General features: G+C 43.5%; 1 protein-coding gene across 3 annotated transcripts in view; it reads left to right on the forward strand.

Annotated features, from left to right (window-relative positions):
- The window catches only part of CD40 (CD40 molecule), a 56,129-nt gene that overhangs the window by 16,423 nt on the left and 12,745 nt on the right, over positions 1-26,961 (forward strand). For all 3 annotated transcript variants that reach the window (XM_033914295.1, XM_033914297.1, XM_033914296.1), the window contains exons 2-8: positions 637-718; positions 2,102-2,227; positions 2,815-2,961; positions 3,993-4,086; positions 8,153-8,214; positions 14,398-14,481; positions 24,723-24,760. In XM_033914295.1, the coding sequence (XP_033770186.1) occupies positions 637-718; positions 2,102-2,227; positions 2,815-2,961; positions 3,993-4,086; positions 8,153-8,214; positions 14,398-14,481; positions 24,723-24,760 (633 nt within the window). The remainder of the gene's footprint in view (positions 1-636; positions 719-2,101; positions 2,228-2,814; positions 2,962-3,992; positions 4,087-8,152; positions 8,215-14,397; positions 14,482-24,722; positions 24,761-26,961) is intronic.

The raw sequence follows: 26,961 nt of genomic DNA on the forward strand, positions 1-26,961 counted from the left end.
TTAGGTATATATTTACCAGAACTGAAATTCAAATAACGGAGATATAATATGATGGGGTGCAGAACGGGTACAAGCGGATCGATTTTTATACGCCATCAAAAATGACAAAAAGTAGGGGACACTCGATGAAGTTACAGGGAAATACTTTTCAAGACAATAGGAGGAAATATTTTTTTCACTCAGAGAATAGTTAAGCTGTGGAACGCGTTGCCGGAGGATGCGTTAACAGCGGTTAACGTAGCTGGTTTTAAAAAGAAGTTCCAGGAGGAAAAGTCCCTGGTCTGCTATTGAGACAGACGGCAGAAGCCACTGCTTGCCCTGGGATTGGTAGCGTGGAATGTTGCTAGTATTTGGGTTTTGGCCAGGTACTAGTGACCTGAAGTGGCCACCATGAGCATGGGCTACTGGGCTTAATGGACCTTTGATGATTACTGCTTTCACAAGAAAAAGAAAAAACAAATACCGTAATATTCAAAGCCTCAAAAATTACGTGAGCTTTTTGTTTTAAGGCTTTCAGTAAACTGAACAGAGGACAATGCAAACATAGCGACGTAAGATTTTTGTACTTTGTAATTTGTTTGAAATGAAAATATTTAGACATTTTAAGCAATGTAGTTTTATAAACTTTATTTTCAGTTTTATCCCGTCTTCACTTTAACCTGTAATATGATGGACCAGTATCAGAATAATGGCAGGTGCTGCGACAAATGCCCCCCAGGTATGTATATCATGTTCCCTCTGAAGTGCATTTGCATAGCAAGTGTTTTTCTCATGCTTCTTTGAATTGGGATCGTTCCTGTGCTCACTATCCATAAACAACATGGTAGGCCCAGGAAGAGGATGCTGTTGGTTGGGAGGGGTTTTGGGAGGAGGGCTGCCAGTAGTAGGTGGGGGTCCAGGAGGGGTACGAGGCCAGTGCTGAAAATTGGGTGGTGTAAGCTAGTACTTTATGCTTATCAAAGGACCACAAAGAGTCCAGCGGGATACAAACCCACGCAGACAAACCAGGAGTAAAAAGTGAGTGGGACGGGATGATGGACCTTTCACCAATCATGCAAAGCCAATGACCAAAGCCAAAGCCAGCAAGATACTATAAAAACTGTTTATTAATATCCAAGTCGAAAGTTAGAACCCAACACAGTATTGTACTGTGTTTCGGCATGGAAAATACACCTGCATCAGGGGTACTGAAAGCTTGAGTCTTGTTCACCAAAAGATGACCATTTTGTATATTAATAACGCTAAACATTTGAAAAATTCCAGGGAGGCACGAGTACTATTCAAATTCTCTTTGGGTTTGGGGATTTGCCCCAACTTTATCTCATTTTGTGTTATACAACCCAATGAGGATAACTAGGAATTCCAATCTATTTGCTTATCCAAAAATTACTGGCTGCAGATACAGGACTTTTTGGGATAGAACTCTTGCATTTCAAGCACGTAAGCAGCAGTCCTGGTGGGGTAATTGCATTGGTGGAGTTATGCTGTCTTATGGTGCATTTTGAAAAGTAATTATTTAAGTCAGCGTTGTTTGATAAATTCATTTCCTAAATGTGGATATTACTGTTAACAAAATTTTACATTGAACATATTTAAGAAACTTGTTGTATTTTAATTATTTGTATTGTATTTCGCTGATTGTCCAGCCTTCTTTTGTGTAAACCACCTAGAAATTGTTTGATTATAGCGGTATAGAAGAATAAAGTTATATTATGTGTCTATTGAAGGGCACTTGTGAAAGAAACACAGTCCTGTGTTGGGTTCTGACTGTTCGACTTGGATATTAATAAACAGTTTTAATAGTATCCTGCTGGCTTTGGTTTTGGCCATTGGCTTTGCTTGATTGATGGAAGGTCCATCGTCCTGTCCCACTCCCTTTTTCCTCCTTACTTTTGCTTGTTCCTCACAGCTCCTCGTGTTTATGATGGAAATCTCTCTCGGTACTTTTAGTTTTTAAATTCAGTTGCTATTACTTTGGTGTATATGGGAAAGGCGAGCAATCTGATTTGAATGAATAAATAGGCTTGATGCTTACAGAATTCTGCCTTGGTCCAGCTGGCTTCCCCCCAAACTAATCAGCCCCTGTTCTGGTTCTTGTCAGGATCTAAAGTAGAATCCGACTGCACCGAATCAACAGCCACTCAGTGCACAGCGTGTAACAATGGAGAGTATCAGGCAACGTGGAACCAGGAGAAGGCCTGTCACGTCCACCATTACTGTGATCACAGTATGAGTTTCTTTTGTTTTCCTCTAAAACAGTGGTCTCAAACTCGTGGCCCGGGGGCCACGTGTGGCCCACCAGATCCTATTTTGAGGCCCTTGGTATGTTTATTATAATCTCAAAAGTAAAATAAAACAGTTTCTTGATCATATACATTACAATATTATTGTTAGCCTAAAGGAAAGATGTATAAACTATAGAGTTTTACCTCTTGCAAAATTGTCATTTCCTTAATAAGATAGTAACTATTTTTCTGCGGCCCTCCAAGTATCTACAAATCCAAAATGTGGCCCTGCAAAGGGTTTGAGATTGAGACCACTGCTCTAAAATATTTGACACTCGGGTCATCCCAGAACTCTGCGACTGCTGGCTGAGGGTGGTACCCAGATATTCTCAATGTCCTAGAACCTTGCAGTTCAAAGACAGAGCCTGTGTAACAAAATGGTTCTGGGAGAAATCATCCACCCTGCAGCACAAATGGTCGTTCAGGGCTGTAGCATCTGGAAGTTAAAGCTGCAAGAGCTGATGGCTCCAGCTTATTTTCAACAGCCGGTAAGTCTTATCTGGAATTATGTTTTGTCGCTGTTGTTTAGATGCTGGTTTAATTGTGAAGACCAAAGGGAGTTCTACGGCTGATGCCGTGTGCGACTGCGAGGCTGGTAGACATTGCTCCAGTGAAGAGTGTGCAACCTGTGTGAAAAATACACCGTGTGCCCCGGGATATGGCGTCATCCAGGAAGGTGAGAACCATCCAAGATCGTCAGATAGAAGAAAAAATGAGGAGAATGGTAGGAGGATGGGATGAAATAAAGTATAACTTTTCATGAAGAAGGTTGAGCGCTTGACCTGTGACCCCTTCATTCTTTATCTGGCTTTAGTCTGGGCAAAACAATTACAGTTTATAGTTTTATTTATATCCCACCTTTCCCAAGGCGGGTCGCAATAAGATACAAACATAATCCAAATCACATTTCAACAATATCAAACATCATAACACATACAAATAATATAAAACCTCATGAAAATCGCAAAGAGGCTACCAGCGCCTCCCCTAGACACATACCAGTTTAGGCCTCGTATGTCATCCTAAAGAAGAGATTTATTTTCAGCATTTTCTTAAAATTGCTCAAATTTGTTTGCTGTCGTAAGTACCCTGGGAGCTTATTCTACTACTGAGGGCCCACACACGAAAACATGCTAACTCTAGACACAGACAATTGCAGTTGTTTCACTGTTGGAATAACCAGATCAGCGTGAGTAGCTAAATGCCACTCACGTTTGGCTCATGTGGCTGAATGCTATCCAACAAATACCTCGGCTGGGCCTTGAGAATCTCGGAGAGAACGTGAACTCGCAGGCCTTGAGCATGCGCAGATGCTCAAGGCCCAGCAAGAAGAGGAGGCCGATCTTCGGGCACCGGCACCAATGCACAGGACATGCCGGTGCCGGTGCCGAGGCCCAGATGGCAGTAAAAAGCGGGTTCGGGTGGGTCTGGGGACTTCAGATCGGGGGGGGGGGAAGGGTGCCAGATCACGGGGGATGCTGCTCGCAAGTCGAGGCACGCTCGGTTTCCGAAGTGCTGATTTTGCGAATGTTTTGCTCGTCTTGCAAAACACTCGCAAACTGGTGCACTCGTAAACTGAGGTACCACTAATTAATAGTAGTAGTATAAGGCATCTTTTGAAAGAAAGGAGGAGGGTCTGAGGCGTAGATATGAAAGGTTAGAGAGAAAACCATCTTTTTACCTCTGAGTCTTGGTTCTTTCCCCCAGCTACACAATCTTCGGACACCAAATGTCAACCCTGCCCTACCGGCACTTTCTCCGACATCTCATCCTCTGTGAAGCCATGCCACAACTTCACCAGGTATGTGGGATTCCATCTTCTACTGGTCAAAAGAGGAAACGCCGAGACGTAAGATCCTGTGTTTCTAAGGCGGGAAGAGATGATATTCTGCTTCTCTAAGCGAAGATATTGAAGCAGTTTAAAAGTGGGCTGATATATTTTGAATTTGTTCATTGTTTAAGGCTAGAAAGAATTACAGTGAAGAAAAACACTATGCAGACCTAATGAAAGAAATTCTGTAAAAAGGTATCTAAAAAAGACAGGTTATTTTGTCAGTCACACTTCAGAACATAAGAAATGCCTTCACCGGATCAGACCGAGGTCCATCTAGTCCGGTGCTCCGCACACGCGGCGGCCCATTTAGGTACTCCTTTCTGGAGACCCGACTTTACCGTATCCCTCAATATGATATGCAAGAAGGTGTGCATCCAGCCTGCGCTTGAACCCCAGTACAGTAGTCTCCGCCACAACCTCCTCCGGGAGTGCATTCCAAGCACCCACCACTCGCTGTGTGAAACAGAACGAGTGGTGGGTGCTTGGAATGCACCTTCTTAGGTGCCTATTACAGAATTGGGCCTAACTTAAAACCTGGGCACCTGTAATGTAGGCCAGGGTTTTATAGGCACCTAAGTCCTTTAGAGAATCTTGCCCAGTGGCGCTTAAGTCCTTCTCCACCTCTAAACAGATAAACAGGCCTACTCTGGTGTTAAATGCTTGTCTTTTGTAGACTCGCACCTAAGATAAACGCCTTTCACCCAATTAATTATTATTTTTTTTCCCCAATTCTAGCTTGCTAAAGCTCATAATTGAAGCCAATTTACTAATTAACCTCCCTTTTACTAAGCTACAGTAGAAGTTTCTGCTGCCGCCCGGAGTGTTCACAGAATTCCTTTCAGCGTAGGAGCAGTGAAGCAGAGAAGAAAGTTTGGAACTTGGTGGATGCTGTAGAAACCATAAGAATGTAAACATGAGCATGAGTTAAGCTGTGACAAGTTGGAGCGAGATCCAGTGGTGGAAGGGGGGGTGGGGGGCAGTGTGCCCTGGGCATGGTCTTGCTTGGCTCGCCGGCTCCCCTTCCCCCGTACCTTTTTAATTTCGGTGCAAGCAGCCCACCAACTTGCTGCCCGCGTCGGCTTCGGGGCTCTCTCTGACGCCACATCCGGGACCCGCGCCTAGGAAGTGCTGCATGCGTCAACTTCGGCGCTCTCTCTGCTGAAGTTAAAAAGGTGCGGGGGAAGGGTGGTGCACGCGGCAGGGAGGTGCTGGAGAGGGGCTCCGCTCGCCCTTGTTACCCTTCTTCCGAGATCTATGGGTCCTGTCTTTGATAGTCTACCCGATTGCAGATTTTGGTATCGTTCGCAACGAGGCAATAATAATAATAATTTTATTTTTATATACCGCCAAAGCCATAGTAGTTCGAGGCGGTTTACAACAAGAAGAGCTGGACAGTCAGCGAAGGAAAATAACAATGGAGATTTTGGATACAGCGAAGAAGGAAAAATAACAGTGAGGATTTTGGTTACATAAAGTTACAATGTGGGGATACAAGAAGATGTGAAAAGGAGTGCAGTAGAGGGTTTAAGGGTTCTTGGTTACAAAACGGTCGAACAGGTTTGTTTTAATTAGTTTTCTGAAGTTAAGGTAGGATGAGGAGAGTTTGATGAAGTTGCCTAGCCAGTTGTTTTGTTGACTTGGAAGGCTAGCGTTCTGTTTAGAAATCTTTTGTATTGGCAGGTTTTTATTCTACATGTGGGTCTTGTGGAGCAATCGAATTTAAAGTGGGAGACCAGGTATAGCGGGGCCATGCCAAGGACAGATTTGAAACAAAGGCAGGCGAATTTGAATAGCACTCTTGCTTCTAGTGGTAGCCAGTGGAGTTTTTGGTAGTAGGGGGTTACTCCCATAAAAGAGATAGCGGAGGTCCTAGTACTCTCATAGTGCACCGCTGAGAAGGACTAAGCAGGCAAAGAAAGCAGAAAAAGGAAAATAGAGCATTCCGGGGCAGAGTCAGGACCTCGCATCGCAATGCTGTCGGCCTCTAATCGTAGGCCTTTTAGACCTGCTTTTTGAAGTGAGGTACGGTCGGTTGAATGCAAACACCAGGCTGGATGAAAGCGCTGAAAACGAGCAAGTAAAAGCCAAGCCAGGTGTCTTAAAAACACACTCGGAGGTAGCTGCCAAATAGCACTTACTATCTCTCTCCCTCTTGATCATCACTTCTGCTGCAATTAAAATGTTACACGCAAACAGGAGATTCTACCTCTTCAGGGTAGAACAAAGAGAAGCAAAAGATTGAGCCCCAAGGTCACCTCTTTTGCTTCTCTTTTTTTGCAATTAAAATGCTTCCGTGATCTATAAGCACAAGATGGGTCCCCCGACGCATTGTTTTTCAAAAATAAATATATTAAAAAGGCAAACCTTTTAAAATAACAGAACTATTTAAAAACTAAGAAAGTGTTATTCCTATATATAAGCTATGTAAAATGCTGAATACGGAGTAGGTCTCCAATAAAAGCATGCACCCTTATATCATTTAATAGGGAGGAATGAGGGGAGCAAAACTGCGTCGTTTTCATATTTGTATGTATAAATCTAAAGGGGTTGGTCACATGGGAGGGGCAAGGGCAATGCTGCCATTTTAATTTTTTTTCTTTAACTCCAAGTATTGTCAGAGATGTCTGAAGAGGTATTAATTAGAGAATGACACGGGGACAAATTTTTTTCCCCATCCCCGCAGGAACTAAATTTCCCCATTCCATCTTTGTGAGTTTTGTTGCTGTCCCTGCCCCATTCCTGCAAGCTCTGCCTTAACTGCTCAAGCCTCGAACACTTATGATTTTAAAGCGTTTGAGGCTTGTGCAGATGAGGACAGAGCTTAGGCATTGGTGGAATGAGGCATTATGACATCACAATCTGAACTCTAGAATGTTGCTACTTATGATTTTAAAGCGTTTGAGGCTTGTGCAGATGAGGACAGAGCTTAGGCATTGGTGGAATGAAGCATTATGACATCACAGTCCGAGCTTTAGAATGTTGCTACTTAGGATTTTAAAGGGTTTGAGGCTTGTGCAGATGAGGACAGAGCTTAGGCATTGGTGGAATGAGGCATTATGACATCACAGTCCGAGCTTTAGAATGTTGCTACTTAGGATTTTAAAGTGTTTGAGGCTTGTGCAGATGAAGACAGAGCTTTGGCATTGGTGGAATGAGGCATTATGACATCACAATCTGAGCTCCAGAATGCCCCTACTTATGATTTTAAAATGTTTGAGCCTTATGCAGATGAGGACGGAGCTTGAAGGAATGAGGCAGGGACAAGAAAAGAACTCGCGGGGATGGGAAAATGAGTTTCTGCGGAGGCGGGGAAAAATTTGTCCCCGTGTCATTCTCTATTATTAATGCACCACTAATGCTAGACACAGTATGATGGAGTGAAAATACCTTCTGTTGGTCATGTAACAAGTGGTACCACCACTATTAGCCCTTGCACCAGGACCTGCATTTGTTTTTTCTGGAAACTGTAAATTTACAGCATCTGGATACTTTCCTAGTGTATCCTCCTTTTGATGTTTACCCAATCAATATTGCACTAATTGAAATCTCCCAGATTTGTTAGCTCTCCTAATTTCCATTAGCATTTCATTATCTCTCTCTCTTCATCTGCCAGATTGAACAGGTATTATACCCCCACCACCACTATTCCCCATCACACATGGGAATTTTTAGTTTTTAAAGGCTCCACATTGCACTTTGTTTCCAACAGGGCTTTTATTCTGTTTGAATCTCTGCCATCCCGAGCCTCCCTCCCCCCAAAGTGATTCATCCTATTATTTGGATATAATTTGTAACACGATATCGCTACTCCCTGTGCATTGTCATCATATTAAGAAGAATAAATAAAAATAAATATTTGAGCCTGCTTGCTGAGGACTTAATGATGTGAAGGATTGGATACACTCATAACTGTTGAGTGACTGGTTTCTCTGCAAATGCTGCCCTCTGCTGGCAGTCCTTAAGAATCGGCTATCTTATTGCTGACTGGGTTTGTCACGTAATTTTTTTAAAATAAGTTTTTTTTCCTTCTTAGATGTGAGAACTTGGGGATGGTGGAAAAGGAGAGTGGTACCAGTTCCTCTGATGTGATCTGTGGTAAGATTTTTTTTTTTTTTTTTTCTATTTTTCCCTGTTTCTACTGTATGACGTGCTTGAGATTTACTGCGTGAAAAGACATCCACGGTATGTACAAGTTCAAAGACGTGATGTCTCTAAGCAGGAGTCAGAAGAAAAGTATTCTTTCTGATTCTGGCACACAGGGGATGGGAGAAAAACCTGCAGAAAGAAGAATGAGAAGGCGGTGTTTAGAATATTTTACACTGAACACTAAAGAAATGGCTAAAGCAGTGTATTGCAAACTGTGTGCCACCTGAGATTCCAGATGTGCCGTGAGATGCCGAGGAGGAGGAGAGGCGCCAGCTGACTGCCTAAAGGACATGCCTCGCGCGGTGAAAGGCACATCCTGTATGTCTTCAGTTGGCACCAGCGCCTCTCCTTCTCTCATGCATCTTCCTTTCCAGCGCCGCGCCGCCCCTCCCCCCCCCCGCCCCCGACAGCCCAGGGGCATACTAATCTAATCTAATCTAATCCTTAGGTTTGTATACCGCATCATCTCCACGTTCGTAGAGCTCGACGCGGTTTACAGTAGGAGAAATAGGAAGGAACTACAACAGAGGGTTAGAGGTAGAAGTGTGAAGAAAATTTACAGGACTTGGGATGCCAAGATATAAGAGTTTCTTTGATTCCTAAGTTGGAGGGAGACTTACATTTTTTTGAGAAAAGCCAGGTTTTCAGATGTTTGCGGAAAACTTGGAGAGAGCTCAAGTTCCGAAGAGGGGAGGTAAGGTTGTTCCAGAGCTCAGTGATTTTGAAGTGGAGGGAGGTCCCTAATCTAATCTAATCTAATCCTTAGGTTTGTATACCGCATCATCTCCACGTTCGTAGAGCTCGACGCGGTTTACAGTAGGAGAAATAGGAAGGAACTACAGCAGAGGGTTAGAGGTAGAAGTGTGAAGAAAATTTAGAGGACTTGGGATGCCAAGGTATAAGAGTTTCCTTGATTCCTAAGTTGGAGGGAGACTTACATTTTTTGAGAAAAGCCAGGTTTTCAGATGTTTGCGGAAAACTTGGAGAGAGCTCAAGTTCCGAAGAGGGGAGGTAAGGTTGTTCCAGAGCTCAGTGATTTTGAAGTGGAGGGAGGTCCCTAGCTTTCCTGTGTGGGGAAATGCCTTTTAGCGAGGGGAAGGATAGTTGAGGTATCGAACCTTCTAAGAAATATTTAGCCCCCTGCTAGGCATATCAGTGTAAGTTCTACTCTCCATTGCATATTCTGAACTGACAATATATTTCTTTCTGCTATGCCTTTGCTGCTGTAATTTTGTAAGTCTTTATACTAACAATAAAAATATTGTCTGTTTTGGAAAATACAATGCCGTCTCGTAGTCATTCCAATGAGGTAAAATAAGTGGCTTTACTTCAGTGCTTGTTGTAAAACACTTATAAGAGAAACTGAATTGAATAATTTCATGGGTATGTAGAGGTTAATGGCTTTATTGATAGAACATATCTGCCGTGAAAAGGGTATGTTCAGGAAAGTACTCTAGACAGCTATTTGTAGATGCTTTTTTCTGGTCAATAACTGCCTTTTTTTTTTTTTTTTTTTACAAAGTTGATGAAACGTTCACGATCACTTTTTTCATGGTGTTAGTTTTTAATAAGGTTTTAAAATAATTTTTAGGATTATTTGTATGTCATGATGATTTTGTTTTTAAATTATGTATGTAATGTGAACTGGAACGCTTTCCATAGGGGAAAACACCCTCCAGGGATTCAAGACAAAGTTAGACAAGTTCCTACTGAACAAGGACGTACGCTGGTAGGGCTAGTCTCGGTTAGGGCACTGGCCTTTGACCACAAGGGCCGCCGTGTGAGCGGACTGCTTGGGCATGATGGACCACTGGTCTGACCCAGCAGCGGCATCTCTTATGTTCTTATATATAGAAATTTTTAAAATAAATATTACTGAGGAGGACTGGGTGTAACCTTTAGAAGCCAATCTAAGGTTATTTGGACTTGGAGAAAACACAACATTTCAGCATCTGCAAATTTGGACAGACAGACAGAAAATTGAACTAAATTGTTGGGTGCAGTGTGGCGTGTGAGCACTGTTGACGTCTAGATGCGGACTGCTGCCAGCCAATTTAGATCTGGGTATTCGTTGTAGGACAATATTTGGGTGTTCACGGCACCTAGAACCTATGCTGGTTCCTCAGGGGGTGATAACCAGCGTTGCCCGTCTACAATGAAAGAAAAGAAAAAAACATAAACAGGAAACTCAATAAAGACATATGTATGCACCAAAACCCCCTGAGGAAGATCTTCTTTAGACAGATTGAAACACCTATTTCTCCTGTCAGAAGGGCGTTGGGAGTTGCACATTCTCAACCAGCGCTAGTTCACGGGTTTTACCATTTGAGATAAGTGTTGCTTTCCCTGTTCACATATAATTTGAGGGTTTATATTTAACATTTTTGTGACTAGTGGTTTTTAGACCTTTTTGTTTTTCATTATTATCTTAAATAATAAAATGCTAGCCCGCCCATGCGCAGTAGCGAAACGTGTTCCCTGATCCCTTTTCTGTCGGGATGTGGCCGCACGAGTGCGCATGCGCGCTTACTAGGTCACTGTCGGAAGACGAACCGTCACAGAGGGAGTGAACGCGGAGTCCTGCCGTCCCTCAAACGTAAGTCTCCTCCTTTGCCCGACTCCAGCCTCTGCTCCTCACCAGTCCTGCCTTCGGTCCTGTCCCTGTTAAACCGGCTGCCAATAACAAAGCCAGATGCCATGGGTTCTTCCCTTTTGCCAAATTGCTAAAGGCTCTGCCGGTCTCGATCCTGTCCATCTCTGAAGTTACTTCCTGATTTTGAGGGGCGGGATCGAGACTGGCAAAGCCTATAGCGATTTAGCAAGAGGGAAAGCCCCCGTGATGTCTGGCTTCGTTATTGCCAGCCGGTTTAGTGGGACCGAGACAGGACCGAAGGCAGGGCTGCTCACAAAGGCGCGCGCCGACAACTGAGCGCAAGACGGAGGCATGCGCCGAACAAAATTACAGTTTTTAGGGGCTCCGACCGGGGGGGGGGGTTTGTTGGGGAACCCGGTGCGCGCCTCCGCGCTGCGCTCAATTGTCTGGGCGAGCCTTTGTCCCGACGCGCTTTTGATCTGACACCCTCCCCCCTCCTTCCAGCAGCCGGCAAACAACATGGAGGACTGCTTCCGGGAGGAATCGGCTTCCAGCTTTATATGTCAGGCCTGACTTGCGACTCCATTGGAAGAAGCAAGGAGTAAAAGGTGATGGGCAGAGAGAGAGATGAGGTGTTGGAGGAAAGAGGGGAGAGGATATACTGGATGGAGGGAGCAAGACAGATACTTGTTAGAAGACTGAAAATAAAGGGGGAAGAGAGAGAAAGAGAAGATGCTGGAAGGGAGGAGTTAGCAAAAAACAACAACAACAAAAAAACCCAAAAAACTCCCCAAAAAACAAACAACTGGAGAAATAGAAGCATATAGAGATGCAGAAAAATAAATGGAGGAAAACTGAAAGATAAGGTTAAAGTCAGAGATGGATGTAGGAGAGGAAGTGAAGACAGGAATGAGAGAAGAGCCAGATAGACTGCAAACCCTGGTAAGAAAATTGAGAGAAGAGAGCAGAAACTGGGATAAACATGAATAAAATGGCCAGACAATAAAAGTAGACTGCTTTCTTTTCATATTCCAAAGTGTATAGTGTTTTTTCTCTTTCTCTGCTGTTGAACTGCATATTGCTGGATAGGGAGAGCAGGAAGAGGTACTGATGGACAGGGGGGGGAATGAAGGGAAGCCTACTGCTGGACAGGGGGAGCAGGAAGAGGTGCTGATGGACGAGGGAGCAGGAAGAGGGGGGAGGTAAAATAAAGGGAAAAGGGCTGCTGTTGGATAAGGTGAGCAGTGATGGGGTGGGGGAGGACACAGGGGGAGGTAAAAGGAAGGGAGAATGAACAGGGGGAGCAGACAAAGGGTGGTGGTGGACAGCCAAGGAAAAGAAAGAAAGATAGATAGAAACACAGAAAGTGGCTAAGGAGAGAGAAAAAGAAATAAAGACAGACACACACATATATATTCTAGCACCCGTTAATTTAACGGGCTATAAGACTAGTATAATATATTTTGATGATACAGCTCATGAAGCACACACCTGCAGATGTGGTTTTGTAGTTTTTTTTTAAACTTTTAACTTTTATGTCTTGCATTCATTTCAGGAACCTCAGCTTTAGGTCAATTTCCCAGCTTTCCCAGTATTCAAGTAATATAGTTGGCTTATCATAGACCTCAGCCCAAAACTAACCATCTCACATAGGCAGTTCTTCTGAGCTCCCTCTGCTCACTTAAGTCTTTCTCCCAGGGACCTCTCCTCCTTGGGAGCCTCTCTAGACTGGGCACATGAATCTCTTCCTGCCTGAGTCCCACCCCATGAATCAGCAGAGTAGCCTGTTCAGGCATTTTACTGTCACCTGCTGGATAAGGGTTGAGCTCAGCCATAGAGCTCTGCATCCTGGGCTCTGTAGTTTACCCTCAATTGGGCCAGCGCCCTCTGCTACCCTGAGGTAAAATGACAGTTTTTCCTAGGGAAAACACCTGAATCTTTCACAGGCGGTCAATAAATCTGAGTAAATAAATAATAAAGGACTAGCTTTCTCATATTTGCTCACATTGTAAAGCAACCTAGCTGTAGTATTTTGAAGAGTTTGCCATTTAAAAAGTGAATTTTCTGAAGACAGCCCAGTTATGGGCTGTTAACGGTAATCAAACTGTAATAGAATTTTAAATTGATCTAGGTGGAAATGGTATCTAATTCTTTGAAGCTGTCTCCATTAGAGAATGACACGGTGACAAAATTCATCACCGTTTCCGTCCCCGCGGATAACCGCGGGAAGTAATCCCTTGTCATTTTCTAGTGTCTATTTCAACCTCAGTCCTTCTACACCAGCATTCTTCAGAGCAAAGCTTGCGGGTCAGTGATTGTGGCCATTCATACTCTGATTCTTCCCTCTCTCTTTAAAGAATGATATGAAGATGGTTTCCCGCGGTTATCCGTGGGGACGGGAACGGTGATGAATTTTGTCACCGTGTCATAAAATCTTTTTGATTTAAAATATTGATCTGAGTTTCCGTCTAAAGAAGAAGGTCCAGATGGACTCCTAAAACCTTCAGAAAAGGCCCAAAGACAAGGTGAAGACCACCAATGCCAATTTTTTTTTTTTGCCTATTCATCGTGAATAAGAGGTTATAGGCTCCGGAGTAGCTCTGGAGTAATCTTAAGGAAAGTTTTTTTTTTTACAGAAAGGGTGGTAGATGGGTGGCAGATGCATGGAACAATTTCCCAGAAGAGGTGGTGGAGACAAAGACTGTGTCTGAATTTAAAAGCCCTGGGAAAGGCACGTGGGATCTCTCGGAGAGAGGAAGAAATAATGGTTACTGCAGATGGGCAGACTAGATGGGCCATTTGGACTTTATCTACCATCATGCTACAATGTTTCTATAACCATAAAGTTCTATGGCCTCACGATGCAGGTGTAAAGACTCTTAGCCTATAGAAAGAGAAGATGCAAATGTTAAAACTCTTCCTTCCTCCTAAAAAAGGGATTAAAGGAGTCAAGATCTTCAGTCAATCTTTGGCCTTTAAACTCCCTCAACTCTGGAATTATCTCAACTTTTTTTTTTTTAAGGAGTTCCAGTTCATTTCAATTTTTCCATAAATCTTTATTTGCCAAACATTTTGAAAATTAATTCTTTTGAAATTTTGCTATTATCTTCTATTTATCATTTTTAAACCATTCCCTGTTTAATTGCTGTAAACTGAGTCGAGCCTTCTCAGAATGATGACTTGGTATTGAAAGTTAAACTTTAGTTTAGTTTAGTTAAGAGCCTTAGCCAATAGGGAAAGGAGGAGATAGTGGATGTTAAAAGAGCCTTAGCCAATAGGGAAAGGAGGAGATAGTGGATGTTAAAAGAGCCTTAGCCAATAGGGAAAGGAGGAGATAGTGGATGTTAAAAGAGCCTTAGCCAATAGGGAAAGGAGGAGATAGTGGATGTTACAGATGTTATCTGCCATCATGTTTCTAAAGTGTTTTCAGCTATGAAATTTTAGTGCTGTGCTTGAGAGATTTGCATACTGTGGCCAGCGATATATGTATATATTTTATGACTTGTAACTCGTATCTTTGTTTTTCTTTTTGCACATAGAAACAAGGAAGCATATCGCCATCATAGTTTCTGCCATTGTGATTAGTGGTCTTGTTTTGGTTGCCCTACTCATCATCATTTTGCGTAAGTGAGATGTTGTGTTATATCAGCACGTGGGTGTTATTTAGTGAGCTAATACTTATATTGTATTGTTTTATTTATTGTTCGCCTTATACAAAGCAAAACTCAAATTATAATACATTTCAACATACAAACAGCAAAATAAATCGAACACAAAATACTAAGCCTAAAATAATGTCCCATACAGTAAGACCCAAAGAATCGGGCGCAATGTGCCAAACCAGCATTGCCCCTTCAACCAACCTTCATCACACAGATGAGATGACGCTTTAGCAATTTTTAACACTTCATTAGATCCCCTGGTTGTCATATATACTGTGGAAGCTTGTTCCATGCCTCAGGACCAACACAGGAAAACGCTCCCGCTCTCATTGTTTGCATTTTCATCTATTTTTTTTGAGGGAATAGACAAGTCCCGAGGAACGCAACTGAGGAAGACAATCTGTTAGGTATTTGGGGGGGTGGGGGGGCCAACCCATAGAGACCTAAATATGCCAACAGCAGTAGCTTGTATCGGGATCTGAACCACACTGCAGTGTCACCAGGTACCTAAATATGGGTCTCTTTCAGCAGGTTGCTAGTGGTCTACCCAGCAGTAATCACTACTGGAACTGATGGACTCTCTCAGGACGTGTCCTGTCCCACCTTTGGACATTCGGAGATAGATATTCAAAGCACCACTAAGCTACAGAGTTAACTTTTTCTGGCTAATCAACTGAAGTTTTGGTTGACTATTCGGTTCCACCTAATTAGATGAAGCTCACAAAGGTAGATTTAGGAAAGTGGTAGGACGTCTTCCTAGTAAGGTTACATAGCTTTCGTCAAAACCGCTTCTCCCGCCCCAGTTTTTTGGCCGTTTGGTAAGGTTTACCTCTTTGCAGATGATGCCAAAATTTACAGTTGGGTAAAGTCTCTCGATAGCATGAAGAAGGACTAGCAAAGCTTGAAGAATGGTCTAGAATTTGGTAGCAAAGATGTAATGCAAACCTCAAAAGGAACAGTAGAGTTTAGGGTGTGAAATACTTTTATGCGCATGAAAGAGGGGCAGGAGTTGTGTGGTTGTATACGGCAGTGGTGCAGAAAGGATAGTGTTTTTCCTTGAATCTAATGGGTTACAGGATCCGAGGCAACATGGCTTTACAAAAGGTAAATCGTGCCAAACGAACCTGATTGAATTTTTTGATTGGGTGACCAGAGAGCTGGATCGAGGACATATGCTAGATGTAATTTATTTGGATTTCAGCAAAGCCTTTGATACAGTTCCTCATAGGAGGCTGTTGAACAAACTTGAAGGGCTAAAGTTAGGACCCAAAGTGGTGAACTGGGTCAGAAACTGGCTGTCGGACAGACGCCAGAGGGTGGTGGTTAATGGAAGTCGCTCGAAGGAAGGAAAGGTGACTAGTGGAGTCCCTCAGGGTTCGGTGCTGGGGCCAATCCTGTTCAATATGTATGTAAGTGACATTGCTGAAGGGTTAGAAGGAAAAGTGTGCCTTTTTGCAGATGATACCAAGATTTGTAACAGAGTAGACACCGAAGAGGGAGTGGAAAATATGAAAAAGGATCTGCAAAAGTTAGAGGAATGGTCTAATGCCTGGCAACTAAAATTCAATGCAAAGAAATGCAGAGTAATGCATTTGGGGATTAATAATAGGAAGGAACCGTATATGCTGGGAGGAGAGAAGCTGATATGCACGGACGGGGAGAGGGACCTCGGGGTGATAGTGTCCGAAGATCTAAAGGCGAAAAAACAGTGTGACAAGGCAGTGGCTGCTGCCAGAAGGATTCTGGGCTGTATAAAGAGAGGCGTAGTCAGTAGAAGAAAGAAGGTGTTGATGCCCCTGTACGGGTCATTGGTGAGGCCCCACTTGGAGTATTGTGTTCAGTTTTGGAGACCGTATCTTGCGAAAGACGTAAGAAGACTTGAGGCGGTCCAGAGGAGGGCGACGAAAATGATAGGAGGCTTGCACCAGAAGACATATGAGGAGAGACTGGAAGCCCTGAATATGTATACCCTAGAGGAAAGGAGAGACAGGGGAGATATGATTCAGACGTTCAAATACTTAAAGGGTATTAACGTAGAACAAAATCTTTTCCAGAGAAAGGAAAATGGTAAAACCAGAGGACATAATTTGAGGTTGAGGGGTGGTAGATTCAGGGGCAATGTTAGGAAATTCTACTTTACGGAGAGGGTGGTGGATGCCTGGAATGCGCTCCCGGGAGAGGTGGTGGAGAGTAAAACTGTGACTGAGTTCAAAGAAGCGTGGGATGAACACAGAAGATTTAGAATCAGAAAATAATATTAAAGATTGAACTAGGCCAGTTACTGGGCAGACTTGTATGGTCTGTGTCTGTGTAAGACTTGTACGGTCTGTGTCTGTGTATGGCCGTTTGGAGGAGGATGGGCAGGGGAGGGCTTCAATGGCTGGGAGGGTGTAGATGGGCTGGAGTAAGTCTTAACAGAGATTTCGGCAGTTGGAACCCAAGCACAGTACCGGGTAAAGCTTTGGATTCTCGCCCAGAAATAGCTAAGAAGAAAAAAAAAAAAAAAAAAAAAAAATTTTTTAAATTGAATCAGGTTGGGCAGACTGGATGGACCATTCGGGTCTTTATCTGCCGTCATCTACTATGTTACTATGTTACTATGTTACTATGTATGAGGCACTCGGGCTTGTGGTGTCCCCCCGCACCCTCTTCTCTGCCCCCTGCTCCTTCCACGCCCCCCACGCTACACTTGCACCCTCTCCCCCCCTTCCCCATACCTCTTTAAATCTTCACCAGCATGATCAGCTTTTCTGGCTTGCTGCTCATGTCAGTGTTGGCTTTCCCTGTGATGTTACTTCCTGATCCCGTGTACCGGGATCGATTTCAGAGGGGATCCAGGCCGGCATGAACAGCAGGCCAGAGAAGTTACTCGTGCTGGCAAAGATTTAAAGAGGTACAGTGGTGGAAAGGGAGGGTGTGAGCATGGCATTGGAGGGTGGGGAGGCGCCCAGCACCCTCACCAAGACTACGCATGGGGCAGTCCGTCCCCTCCGCCCCCTTTACTATGCCACTGGAATATGGTGATCTTGAAGTGGCAAAATAGGTAGAAAAGTTGATGCTGGGGTGCATAGCGAGAAGAATAGCCAGCAGGAAAAAGGAGATGACATCATTTAGAATACTGTGTGCAATTTTGGATACCAAACCCTCAAAAAGATAGATGAAAATAGGATGGAGCCATTCAGAGGGCAGCAAAATGTCAGTGGTCTTTGTCAAAAAGCACATGAGCTCAGACTTAAAGATCTCATTATGCAAAATTTAAGAGAAAGGCGAGTGAGGGGAGATCTGATAGACATTTAAATATCTCCATGGTTTAAATGCACAGGAAGTGAGTCTTTCAATTAAAAGGATGTTCTGGAACAAGGGGGCAGAGAATGAAGGTGAAAGGAAGTGGACTCGGGAGTAACCCGAGGAAACACTTCTTCACGGAAAGGGTGGCGACTCTGTGGAACGGCCTCCCGGTGGAGATGGAGACAGATTGTATCTGAATTCAAAACAAGCTTGGGAGAAGGGATGCTCCTTCATCTGTCTTCATTTTACTCTGTTCTATGTGTTGTGGCGTGCAGAAGTTGGGAAGCTCTGTGGCAGAGCCTGCAGCGTTTTTTGCTAAATGAGGGTCTCGGTTTTGACATAGGGCAGAGGCTGCTGTTCTGTGTCTCCTTTACCCCTTCCCAACTGCTGGTAGCGATTACTAGTCAATGTAAACCGCTTGGGATATTAGTGGTATATAAATAAAAAGGGCTGTCTGTATTCCTACAGATATATAGATGTTGCAGAGGCCAAGCATCAGAAAACGGTCAGAGAGATATTAAATATATGTAATAAAAGAAGTCTACCATGTAATAACCTCAGGCGGCTCTTAGTAAGCTCTGCAGTAGAAGGCCTATTAACAGTCCTGTATGGGTGTTACTGCTGGTGATGAGATGTGTAATGTATGGTAAAAAAGCTAATTGGATTGCACGAGAAACCAGTAATTACTATAAATGATGATAGAGAGTGAAACCTTCTAATTAGGATCATTACATGGCAGAACGTTCTGGATAGATGCTCTTATTACACGGGTCTGAAATTGTGCTACAAAATAATGGTGCCCCAGGAGGAGTAATATTTGATTTCTGAAATCTGCATTCCATGTGCATAATCTTGATTTATGTCTAGGCGTGGGGGTGGGGTGTTTATCCCTTTAATGCCACATAGTGCACCAAAAACTAGGTGCCAGTTCGTCATGTAACTTGCATGCTGTGATGGTAGTTAAGCGCCAAAAGGGTGCTGAAAAGGCAGATACACTCTTAAGTGCACTTAGGCGCTATTCTGAAAATTGCAGTGTAGTTGCAAGGGGGAGGGGCATGAGTGTTCTGATCATTCCAGCACACACTTTATAGAATTGTCAGTTGCGTATTCGTGGCGCTGCATTTTAGGAATGCGCATTTTGGGCCAAATTCGATAAATGGCATCCTGATTGTATGTGGCGGTAGGTGTCCTACCGCTGTCTAACCAGCCAATCGGGATGCATGTTTTCTAAAAAAAACAAAAAACCCACAAAAAACCCCAAGGCAGGCTGCCTGCACTGTAGTCGTCTGTCTCCTCTGTACAAATGTTGGCACTTTTCATGATAGCAGTCTACATGTGGAGTCAGTACCCCAAATCTTGGACGAGTATTTTTTTTACCACTATCCATCCCTGGACTCCTTATGTATAGTAAATATAAGAGAGAGTCAATTAATTACAGAAGCATATTACTTTATGTACAATTCTAATACACCACAAAATATATTTATTTGAAGGAGAGAGATGATTGAAGTCTACAAAAACCATATATATATATATTTTACTCCAAAAATTTACAAATACTAGGGGACACTCGAAGTTGCAAGGAAATACTTTTAAAACCAATAGGAGGAAATGTTGCCAGAGGATGTTGTAACAGTGGTTAACACAGATGGGTTAAAAAAAAAAAAAGGTTCGGACAAGTTCCTGGAGGAAAAGTCCATAGTCTGCCATTGAGACAGACATGGGGGAAGCCACTGCTTGGGATTGATAGCATGGAATGTTGCTATTGGGGATTCTGGAATCTTGCTATTCTTTGGGATTCTATATGGAATATTGCTGCTATTTCGGTTTCTGCCATGTTTTTGAAAATTGGATTGGCCACTGTGATAACAGGATCCTGGGCTAGATGGACCATTAGTCCGACCCAGTATGGCTAATCTTATGGTCTTAAGTTTGAACAAAGAATCTGAATGAAAATATGCAATAAACTGGGGGGGGGGGGGGCCTAAGATGGAGACGGTACATTTTTACTGAATCGGGCTCCAACTCTACAAAATCTGACTCTGACTCTAAGCGGAGGCTTAGAGGGGACATGATAGACTTACAAGATCATGAAGGGCATAGAGAAAGTGGAGAGGAATTTATCTTCAAACTTTCGATAAATACAAGAACGAGAGGGCATTTGGAAGAATTAAGAGGGGACAGATTCAGAACCAATGCTAGGAAGTTCTTCTTCACCCAGAGGATGGTGGGTACCTGGAATGCGCTTCCAGAGGATGTGATAGGTCAGAGTACCGTATTGGGGTTCAAGAAGGGATTGGACAATTTTCTGTTGGAAAAGGGTATAGAGGGGTATAGATAGAGGATATGGTGATACTCGAGAGGGTTCAGAGGAGAGCGACACATTTGATAAAAGTTATGGAAAACCTTTCATACGCCTAAAGATTGGAGAAACTGGGGCTTTTTTCCCTGGAGAAGAGGAGACTTAGAGGGGACATGATAGAGACTTACAAGATCATGAAGGGCATAGAGAAAGTGGAGAGGGACAGATTCTTCAAACTTTCGATAAATACAAGAACGAGAGGGCATTTGGAAAAATTAAGAGGGGACAGATTCAGAACCAATGCTAGGAAGTTCTTCTTCACCCAGAGGGTGGTGGACACCTGGAATGCGCTTCCAGAGGGCGTGATAGGACAGAGTACGGTTTTGCGGTTCAAGAAGGGATTGGATGATTTCCTGAAGGAAAAGGGTATAGAAGGGTATAGATAGAGGATTACTATACAGGTCCTGGACCTGATGGGCCGCCACGTGAGCGGACTGCTGGGCACGATGGACTCTGGTCTGATGCAGCAGAGACTCCGCTTATGTTATTATTTCTCCACAGCCTTGCATTTTCCAAAAGTATACATTACAATGCCATCAATTAAGTAGTGAAGCAGCAACTTTTTTTTTTTTTTTTTTTTGTTCCATTTTGGAGATGGAAACAAACAGGGAATTAATGAGAATTATTTCCTTAATTGCTCGTATAAAGCCCTGGCCCAAATGAGCCCTCTTTATAAATCTGAGCCGACTGAAGTGTTTACCCCGAGACCTGTATTCCCTTTGTAAAATGGGGCAGATCTCCATGTGCAAACAATGGCTTTCTGAAAACATCTTAATGCAATCTGCACCAGTAAAGGAGAAGGTTCTAAAATAACCATTGGCTCAGGTTTGCAACGTGCAGCTAAGTACAGAATGTCAATGTGTGTGTTTGTATTTTAGCTTATGTCTATGGTGTTTGTATGGATTCTTGCCTGCACTTGTTATGACATCTGTAATCTGTTTGCTAGTGTAACATATGTTTGGGGGTGGGTTGTAAATGCCATGCAATATTTTTGCTTGAAGCATTTGTATAAGTTTGCATTTTGCAGTCTATTTGTTTTGGGTGTTTGTGAATGTAACCAGATTTTCATGTGTGGCGGTAGGATTTTTTGTGTGTGTGCTTATTTCAGTGCCTTGTAAATCTTCACAGCCTTGTATGGGTTGTTTTTTTCCCTACATTCTGCTATCTAAAAATACAGTTCAAAATAGATTAAAGAGGAGTTTGTTTACAGCATACTCTACGTAAAGAACTGCAAAGGGATTTGAGCAAGCTGAGTGATTGGGCATATAGATGGCAGATGAGCTTCAATGTAGAGAAATGTAAGGTCTTGCACGTAGGGAAAGGAGACCCGATGTACAACTACATGATGGGGGGGGGGGGGGGGGAGGAAATGTATTGGGGGAAGGCAACCTTGAAAAGGACTTGGGGGTCTTGGTGGATAAAACAATGAAGCCGGCGGCACAATGCGCAGCGGCCTCCAAGAAGGCGAACAGAATGTTGGGCATTATCAAAAAAGGTATCGCTACCAGAACCAAAGAAGTTATCCTGCCGCTGTATCGGGCGATGGTGCGCCCGCACCTGGAGTACTGCGCTCACTACTGGTCGTCGTACCTCAAGAGGGATATGGCGATACTCGAAAGGGTTCAAAGAAGAGCAACAAAAATGATAAAAGGCATGGGAAACCTTTCATATGCGGAGAGGCTGGGGCTTTTTTCCTTGGAAAAGCGGAGACTTAGAGGGGACATGATAGAAACGTACAAGATCATGAAGGGTATAGACAAGGTAGAAAGGGACAGATTTTTTAGACTTGCGGGGGTAACAATAACAAGAGGGCACTTGAGGAAATTGAGGGGAGACAGATTCAGAACAAACGCTATGAAGTTCTTCATCACTCAGATGATGGTGGACACCTGGAACGTGCTTCCAGAGGAGCTGGTAGAGCAGAGTACGATTTTGGGGTTCAAAAAGGGATTGGACGAATTCCTGAAGGAAAGGGGAATTGAGGGGTATGGTTGGAGGGATACTATACAAGGCAATATGTATGTAAAAGATCACTAATGGGTCTTTGACCTGGAGGGCCGCCGCGGGAGCGGGCTGCTGGGCACGATGGACCTATGGTCTGACTCAGCAGAGGCGATGCTTATGTTCTTATGTTCAGCAGAAAATTTTGTAACTGGAACCTATAAGAGAAATCCAAAAGGCACCTATTTGAAGCGTATTTTATAAAGGCAATATAGGTGTTTCCTAGCCCCAGCAGCACACAATGCAGACATATATTTTCACACCTGCTCAAATGAAGGTATAATGTGTGTATCCTATTGGGCTAATTCTCTAAGAACATTAGATGTGCCATACTGGGACAGACTGAAGGCCCATCAAGCCCAGTATCTTGACCAGCCCAGGTCCCAAGTATCAGGCAGAAACCCAAAGAGTAGCAACATTCCAGAACTGAGATTGTGATGTCATAATGCCTCATTCCACCAATGCCTAAGAGTCACATACAGTGATGTTGCAATGGCTTGATTGTGTCCTATACTTGGCTCACATAAGACCATAGGTGTTGCATATGCAAGAGAAGCACACATTCAAACTTCATTTCCCCTCCAGTTAGAGGTTGCAAACTGAAAAAACACCATGTATACCTTCTCTCACACCAAGCAGCCATATGGGGTAAAGACCTAGATCAATTGCTTTCACTCGCCACTTATGAGGAATTCAGGAAGCGCCTAAAAACATACCTGTTCCTGAAATACCTAGAAAACTGTCCCGCTCTTCTCTCTCTCCACAATAAAGGTCCTCCCGATCTCTTATCCATTCCCTCTCTCCCCTCATAAGTCCGCATAGAACTTCACGGTTCTGTGATTTATATAAACTGTTATTATTATCATATTGTAATTTTTCGCTGTATTTTTTGTAATACGTGACCTTTTCGTAACAGGTCCTCTCAGAAATTTCTTAGCAAATTGTATAACCTATATTCGCGCTCAGCAAACTGTATATTTACATTTTCGCTTTCTTAAAATCTCTGCACTCTGTATTTCCTCTGATCATCCGCATATTGTAACTCGCTGAATGTTCAACTACCTTGGTTGTAAACCGCCTAGAAGTCGCAAGATTGTGGCGGTATAGAAGAATAAAGTTATTATTATTATTATTATTATTGCCATACTGGGACAAATTGAAGGTCCATCCGAACAGTGGTCAAACCCAGGTCCCAAGTACCCAACTAGATCCAGATTCAATGCTGCTTATCCTAGGAATAAGCAGTGGATTTCCCCAAACCATCTCAATAATGGCCTATGGACTTTTCTTTTAGGAAATTATTCAAATCTTTTTTAAACCCTGCTAAGCTAACTGATTTCATCACATTCTCCAGCAACGAACTCCAGAATTTAATTACACGTGTGAAGAAATATTTTCTCCGGTTTGTTTTAAATCTACCACTTAGTAGTTTCATCACATGCCCCATAGTCCTGGTATTTTTGGAAAGAGCGAACAAGCGATTCACATCTATCCTTTCCACTACACTCACTTTATAGACCTCTATTATATCACCCGTGAGCTGTCTCTTCTCCAAGCTGAAAAGCCCTAGCCGCTTTAGCCTCTCATAAGGCAGTCGACCCATCCCTTTTATCATTTTTGTCACCCTTCTTTGTACCGTTTCTAATTCCACTATATCTTTTTTGAGATATGGCGACAAGAACTGCACACAATATTCGAGGTGTGGCCGAAACCAGGATCTTCAGTTTCTGCTAAAAACTAATCTTCGATTGAAATTAGCTGCTTGGTTTTGGCAGAAACTGAACATGCTCCCCCTACCCAACCAAAAAAAAAACCCTGCCTCCTTGTCCTGCCTCATCGTTGCTGGATAGTAGGTGCAGGAGTGTTCCTACTCCTATACATAGCTGGTTCCGGTTGAAATGGCCTTGCATGACTGCTGATGGAGGATTGGAATTGACATGGGCAGGAGGAAGTCTCTCAAATCTCAAAATGGCTGCTGGAACGCCCTGTAGCAGTCTTGGCAGCCATTTCTTTAGAGCAGAAGCACCAGGCAGAAATGGGTGGTGGTCGTTCTTGCCTGCCGAGAGGCCACTAGACCACCAGGGCTTCTTCAAGTTGGCCTGGGTAGGGCGAGATTTGGTTTCAGCCAATAAAATACTGTTTTCTGCCAAAACCCAGATTCTGGGCTGGTTTCAGTGTTGATACCGAAATTCAGTGGGCCTCTAATTCTGAACAGATCGCCTAAAGTTAGGTACTGGGATGATGTGTGCTGAGTGAGAATTCTGTAATGGCAAACGTGCAGTTAAGGGTTTTTGGTTTCACATTCTTAACTACTTTTGCAATTTTTAAAAATTGTTCTTTCAGGCTGGAATTATATTCTGTTGTATAGATTAGTGAAAGTAACGCTTTTAATGCATTTTGAATTTGTACATTTTTCTGCTTTCATAAAATACAAAGCAAAACCTTTTTTTTTTTTTAAAACAAGGCACTGCATTTCATAGTCTGGTCTTTTGTTGTTTTAGTTTGTATCCTCACTATTTGCGCTGACGCTGGTATTTCTCTGTTGCTGCAGGATACCGAAGCTGGGTGAAGAAAAAGATGCAGCTTCAGGTAGGTACCTGAAGGTGGCGCTTCTGGCGACTGCATTCCACAGAGTCCTGTCGCAGCAGATGATTTCTGCCAAAGTAATCAACAATATGCAGTACATTATATTTTATAGCAATTTGGGATTTGATATACTGTATATACTCGAATATAAACCGAGATTTTTGAGCCAAGAAATGGGGCTCGGTTTATATTTGGGTCAGCATTGTGCCCCCCCCCCCCCCCCCCCCGAACCTGTTGCAGGCTTTGGCAAAACAGGAAGTTACACTGGAAGGAGGGACTCAGCTGGAAGAAGGTCCCAGAGCAGCCCTGCATGCAAAGTTGCCTCTTCTCCCACGAAGCTTCTAAGAGGCTGGTAGGCCCGCAGCAGGAGGCAAAGTTTTTTTTTTTAATTGCCAGTTTTGGCTGGCGATCGGGAGGGAGGGGGCTGTTGGACTTGCAATCGTGAGGGAGAGCTGCTCTGCGGGAGGGGTGGGAAGAGAGGCAACTCGTGGCAGATCCATTGTGGGGATAAGGTCAATTACCGCTCCACAGGGCGGTGAAAAGTTTTGTTCCTGTACCCTCGGCAGAGGGCAGATTTCCCCTCCCTTCCCCCAGGGAAGACAAACAAATTGCAGACAGACTAAATTCCTTCTTTGCAGCTGTCTTTACAAAGGAGGATGCCGCAACAATACCAGAAGCAGTGAAAGTGTTCAAAGGAGTAATAGAGGACAGCCTCACCACAGTAGAAGTGGACGGACCAGATATACTACCAGATCGACAATCTTAAAAGCGACAAATTCACTGGACCTGATGGAATTCACCTGAGAATCTTAAAAGAACTGAAGGTTGAAATCGGAGAGCTTTTGCAAAAACTTGCCAACCTGTCAATTAGAACTGGACAGATACCGGACGATTGGAAGATAGCAAACGTACGCCAATTTTCAAAAAAGGATCAAGTGGAGAACCGGTGGACATAATATACTTGGACTTCCAGAAAGCGTTCGACAAAGTTCCACATGAAAGACTTCTCAGGAAACTACAAAGCCAAAGAATAGAGGGAGATTTACTAAGATGGATAGGCAAATGGCTGGAGAACAGAAAGCAGAGAGTGGGCATAAATGGGAAGTTCTCAGACTGGGAGAAAGTGACTAGCAGTGTGCCCCAGGGCTCGGTACTTGGGCCCATCTTATTTAATATTTTCATCAATGACCTAGAAGAAGGAACATCCAGTGAGATCATCAAGTTTGCAGACGACACAAAGCTATGCTGGGCAATCAGATCGCAGAAGGATAGTGAGGAACTTCAGAGTGACTTAAGTGTCATTTAGAAAAATGGGCGGAGAAATGGCAGATGAAGTTTAATGTGGAAAAGTGCAAAGTAATGCATTTAGGCAGAAAGAACAAGGAACACGAGTGTAGAATGTCAGGTGCAATTCTGGGTAAGAGCGAACAAGAAAAGGACCTGGGTGTACTGATAGATAGGACCCTGAAACCGTTGGCACAATGCGCGGCAGCGGCAAAGAAAGCAAATAGAATGTTAGGCATGATAAAGAAAGGAATCGCGAGTAGATCGAAGAAAGTTATAATGCCACTTTATAGGGCAATGGTCAGACCACACTTGGAATACTGTGTCCAACATTGGTCTCCCAACCTAAAGAAGGATATAAAACTGCTGGAGAGGGTGCAGAGACGAGCAACGAAGTTAATAAAAGGTATGGAGAACTTGGAATATGAGGAACGACTTAAGAGACTGGGATTGTTCTCCCTTGAGAAAAGGAGACTGCAAGGGGATATGATCGAGACTTTCAAAATACTGAAAGGAATCGACAAAATAGAGCAGGAAAAAAAATATTTACAATGTCCAATGTGACACGGACAAGAGGACATAGACTGAAGCTAAGGGGGGACAAGACCAGGACAAATATCAGGAAGTTCTGCTTCACGCAATGAGTGGTGGACACCTGGAATGCTCTCCCAGAGGAGGTTATTGCGGAATCCACCGTTCTAGGATTTAAAAGCAAACTAGATGCACATCTCCTTACAAGAGGCGTAAAGGGATATGGGTGACTAAAATTATGCCATGTGTACACCTGGCTGGGCCTCTGGTGTGCGGATCGCCGGACTTGATGGACCGAAGGTCTGATCTGGAGATGGCAGTTCTTAAGTTATATTCACCCTCCTCTTTCCTTCCCTGCATGGCCATGTAACTCTTCATGGGCCTTCAAC

The sequence above is a fragment of the Geotrypetes seraphini genome, chromosome 11 (assembly GCF_902459505.1).
Source record: "Geotrypetes seraphini chromosome 11, aGeoSer1.1, whole genome shotgun sequence".
NCBI lineage: Eukaryota > Metazoa > Chordata > Amphibia > Gymnophiona > Dermophiidae > Geotrypetes > Geotrypetes seraphini.